At 35.2% G+C, this 4,746-nt stretch overlaps 1 protein-coding gene across 1 annotated transcript; it reads right to left on the reverse strand.

The window, feature by feature from the left end:
• Window positions 1-1,182: 1,182 nt before the first annotated feature.
• On the reverse strand, window positions 1,183-4,746 carry LOC109804512 (protein NRT1/ PTR FAMILY 4.3). The gene is made up of 4 exons (XM_083063937.1): window positions 4,625-4,746; window positions 3,624-4,064; window positions 2,596-2,702; window positions 1,183-2,236 (listed from the first exon to the last, which is right to left on the reverse strand). Exons 2-4 carry the CDS (start codon window positions 4,002-4,004, stop codon window positions 1,378-1,380), a joined length of 1,347 nt encoding a protein of 448 aa, XP_082920063.1. The 5' UTR covers window positions 4,005-4,064; window positions 4,625-4,746; the 3' UTR covers window positions 1,183-1,377.

Here is a 4,746-nt window from a genome sequence, read left to right on the forward strand (position 1 = left end):
GTTCGAGACCGAAGTGGGCTCAAGGCCACAACTTTTTTCTGTTTTTTGCTGGGGGAAGTGGGGGCTATGTTAATCTTTTAGCCTACATTTTTATGTACCAATTGTCTTAGGAGGATGCCAATTTGAAATGGTTTTGCAGAGAGGATGGGACCAGGCTTCAACAGAAAAACATGTTTGGGACATGTCTCGTCACACAAAGGAGCGTAGTTATATAAAAAATAATAATTAGAAAGTAACGACGGTCTCATTTTTAGAGAAAATTTTTTTTTTTTTTTTTGATAGGCAAATGTTAGTAGTTAGTAATTAGTAGTTATCTCCGCTGGGTCCTAGGGGGACTCGAACCTCCATCCTGCCTTATCCCTCCAGCCCCAGGACCACCTCCTTTTACCACCAGACCACCTTATCACTCCTATTTTTAGAGAAAATTATCTGTGAATACGAGCAGAAAAATTTAATGTGACCAAAAATAATTTTGAAAAATGAACTTCATGATGCAGAAAGAAATCCCTGTTAATTAACCCAAAAGAAAAAGGTAAAGGAACTGTATCTAGCCCCACCGGTATACCACACACGCAATTTCTTGACTTTAAATACAGAGCTTTCATTATGTTTCATATTGAGCAAGCATCGCATCACAATAGTTGGATCTCTTCTGAAAGTTCCCTCCTAAAAGTGAGAAAGCACTGCTATGTCACTTATGCATGTTTGCTTTGAATTTGATATGGGAAAAAACACTTCAAGAGAAAAGTTATCCAATAGTCAGGGAAGGAGAAACATTAAGAGAATGCAATGAATTGTTACTAAGTTTGTCCTTACTGATACAGTGATACTTAGGGCCAACTTAAAAGTCCTTGGATACCGATAAAACTGAATCTTTCTGAATTTCGGTGTTTCTTGCATGGACAATGCTTACGACTTCACGCATATATATATATATATATATATATATATATATATATATATATATATATATATATATATATATATATATATATATATACATGTGAATCCTACATACATGTGTCACGTAAGTCCAACGTGGCTAGCTACACATGGATATAGATGTGTTTAATGTATTATTAGACCTATTGCATTGGAAACAATTCACAAAAGTTTCAAGTATAATATAAATAGTAAGGAGTCTAAACTTAAAAACACAATAGTACTTAATTTGAGACAAGATTGAAGAATATATTAAGCCTTCGGAAGATAACTAAAGTACATCATGTCACAATTCTTTACAGAATCTATCAGCCCGAAAAGAGAAACGTGCAGATTTCTCATATAGCTTTATACTTTTATAATCCAAGACTAATTAATGTAAAGTATATAAAATTAACAACTTGCTATCGAATATTATTGTCATCTCCACAGTTTCTATAGCTGTGGGCCGGCAAACAGATTGTTTTCCTTTTCATTAGTGTCACCTTTGGATTGGGATGGATTGTAAGAATACCATCTGGACCAAAAGAGATAGTTGAGGAAGTTGAGGGAGCTTAGGGCAGCTAGTAACCAATAGAAAAGGTCAAGCTTGTCTTTGTTGAGATTGTTGTCATGGAGCCAACCTCCAGTTGAAGAAGAGGATGTGATCTTATTCACCATAGAAACCAATAGTGAGCTCAGATAAAAGCCAAATGAGTAAGAGCAATATGTGATGGCTGTGAAGAATGTCTGCATCCCTTTAAAGGACTGTTTGTAGAAGAACTCAATGAGCCCAACTGCTGTAAACATCTCTGACAAGCCAAAAATTAAGAATTGTGGGGTAATCCAAAAAATGGACATAGTTTTGTCGAGGTTCACAGCTGCATCCCTTCTCTTTTTCTCCACAAGGGCAGCTGAAACCATAGAAAATGTAGCCAGAAAGAGCCCAAAGCCTATTCGTTGCAAAGGTGAGATTCCTGACTCATGACCAGTAATTTTTCTGGCAAAAGCGACAAAGAAACTATCATACAGAGGGACCACAACAATGAGTAAAATGTAAGGGATGGACTGAAGCGATGCAGGAGGGACATGAAAGGATTTGGTGAGGTGAGTGTCCATGGTACTCCCTTGTTGGACTGAGAAAGTTTGCAGTTGTGCTAAGATTGTATTGAAAACAATTGTGCAAGCAAATATGGGAATAACTGATAATAATATCTTTGCTTGCTCAACTTGCGCGACACTGCACAATCTCCACGGGCTTTCCTTTGTGTTACTGTTACTTCCCTCTTCTCTGACACAGGCCTTATCCAAGAACCTGATCAAATTAAATTCATTATTAATTAGAAGTTATAGTGTATGTGTATTTATGCACACAGTTTTTCTTTTTAGGGTGCTATGATAAATTGAATGACCATATTAAAGAGTTATAAACCTTTTGCAGTTATATATATGCAGGCGTTCATATGAATGGCTGAGAAATCAAAGGATAATAGCTTACTAGCTAATGAATAGGTTATATTAAGTGTATTTGATCATGAGGATAACAAGGCAGTTTCTTTCTCACCTTAATTTATTGGCGATCTAGATGTATGTCTAAAAAATAGTTTTGCGGCCATGGAAATAAATTAATTTAATTAAGAAAAGAAAACCAATGCAAACAAAACACAAAAGTACCTGAACTTATTAGTATGTTGCCGACCAACATTGTTTTGACTTCCATGAAGCATTTGAGGGTTAGATTGACATATCTGCTTTCTTTTCAAAATAGCAGCCACAAAAACCTGATAAGATAATAGTAAACTTCATTTCTTAATGAAGTGCCCTATGAGCAGCCAATATTATCATATATAACTAATATCAGACACGTTACAAATTAAGCAATATATAACACTTTTGTAGTACGTGTGAGTCAGCAGCAGACATATATAGATCACTACTAGTACATAATTTGACAACCCATGTGCTAGTTTTATCTTTTTGAATTGACATCCCAAGGATAAGCAACTTAACATGTACGTCTAGGCTCAGATAGATAGAATATATATATATATATATATATATATATATATATATATATATATATATATATATAAATATAAAGATTGCATATAAGCACGAAAAAAACACTCATTGTATATTCGTAAATAATTTGTAATACCCGAACCCCTATATAACTTTTGGATCTCACTATTTCAAAATTCGTAATTAAAACTGATGCATCACTTTTTTTTTATAAAATCCCCTCTCCTTGACTCATCTTGAGCTCTTATAAAATTGTGAATAGTCTAATAAATAAATAGAAAATATTTTAGATATAATGATATTAATATACCAGTCACTGAAAGTTTAAGTTACTTTTATTCCTTAATTTCAATTGAAAGTCTTGCTATAAATCAAGAAGTTTTACATCATTTAGAAATTGAAAATAAGAACACTTTATAAGCATTTTTTTCCTTTAACCCACCAATGTAGTTTTTTAAAAATTAAATCATAATAATCCAACCAATCTTAAAACCGAACAAATATTTTATATGCAGTTTCTTTAACTATTTTAATGGATTGAGCTCGGAAAACTTATTATTTTTTTTAATCTTTTTATTCATGGTATCATTTATCATATTTATAATTTTTTTTCTCTTTTATTCACAAGCATATCATTTGAGAGTGAAAGAAGAACAAATTAAGATGTTTAAGATTCATACTTGAACAACCGGGATGAAGATGCTTCCTTGTGGGGGCTTGTTCCTATAATATAGAGTGCCACATATCAAGCTTATCAATCCAATTGCCATAACAGCTGCAGACACCCCAAAGCCCGCATCCATTCCGGAATGAGTTTGAACCCAAACAAGAATTGTTAGAGCGACAAGTTCTCCAACGGAGAATGCAAAATATGCTGCATTGAAGTAAGTTGAAAGCTTCTTTAATTGCACTGGGTTCTCTTGATTGAATTGGTCAGCTCCATGAGCAATCATGTTAGGCTTGACACAGCCACTCCCTAATGCCACCAAGTATATCGCTAAAAAGAATACCAAGGCCTTGAAGCCCTTTGCTTCTGTGCAGTGTTCTCCATCAATCAACATATTGCATGGTGGTGGCTTCAACTGAGGAAGATGGGCTTGGACCGAGAGCAATATAAAACCCTACAAAAAAGAAAAAGAAAAAAAAAAAGAATATATCAGTCATTCAGTTGTTATATATATTGCTTTACAAGCATATTCAGCAGCTCATGCGCAGGCAAATTAAGCCACACAATCTTATATCTTTCGCAGCTGGGGTGGCCAAATAGTGCAAAACTAAGTTTAAAAAAATTCAGCAATTAATAAGAATATAATAGAAAATGACTGAAGATTCTTAATTTCTCATCAACGTTGGGTGAAATAATTGGGAAAATATAATTTGTAAAGCAATAAAAGTAATCCACTATTTCTGGAGGCAACAAAAAAGTCGTAGATGGAAAAGAATATTATACACACGCACGCGACACAGAGAGAGAGAGAGAGAGAGAGAGAGAGAGAGAGAGGAGAGAGAGAGAGAAGAGAGAGAGAGAGAGAGAGAGAGAGAGAGAGAGGGAGAGAGAGAGAGGAGAGAGAGAGAGAGAGAGAGGGAGAGAGAGAGAGAGAGAGGAGGGAGAGAGAGAGAGAGAGAGAGAGAGGGAGAGAGAGAGAGAGAGAGAGAGAGAGAGAGAGAGAGGTGAGCTTACAGAGAGTTCCAGAAAGCCAAAGATGAGGATAGTCCAGAAGCTCCCAAGATAAGAGTCTGATAGATAACCACCAAGGAGGGGCGAGGAGAAAGATAGTTCCAACAAAGTTAGTGACTACGTTG

The sequence above is a fragment of the Cajanus cajan genome, chromosome 9 (genome assembly GCF_000230855.2).
Source record: "Cajanus cajan strain Asha chromosome 9, NIPB_CcT2T_4, whole genome shotgun sequence".
Classification (NCBI taxonomy): domain Eukaryota; kingdom Viridiplantae; phylum Streptophyta; class Magnoliopsida; order Fabales; family Fabaceae; genus Cajanus; species Cajanus cajan.

What these genes read in the sequence shown, in the direction of transcription:
- LOC109804512 (XM_083063937.1), bottom strand. Translation starts at nt 4,004, where the DNA reads ATGTTGATTGATGGAGAACACTGCACAGAAGCAAAGGGCTTCAAGGCC. An exon ending in TCTTCATCCCGGTTGTTCAA is followed by an intron (nt 2,703 to 3,623) that starts GTATGAATCTTA and finishes TTATCTTATCAG; the next exon opens with GTTTTTGTGGCTGCTATTTT. An exon ending in CAACATACTAATAAGTTCAG is followed by an intron (nt 2,237 to 2,595) that starts GTACTTTTGTGT and finishes TAATTTGATCAG; the next exon opens with GTTCTTGGATAAGGCCTGTG.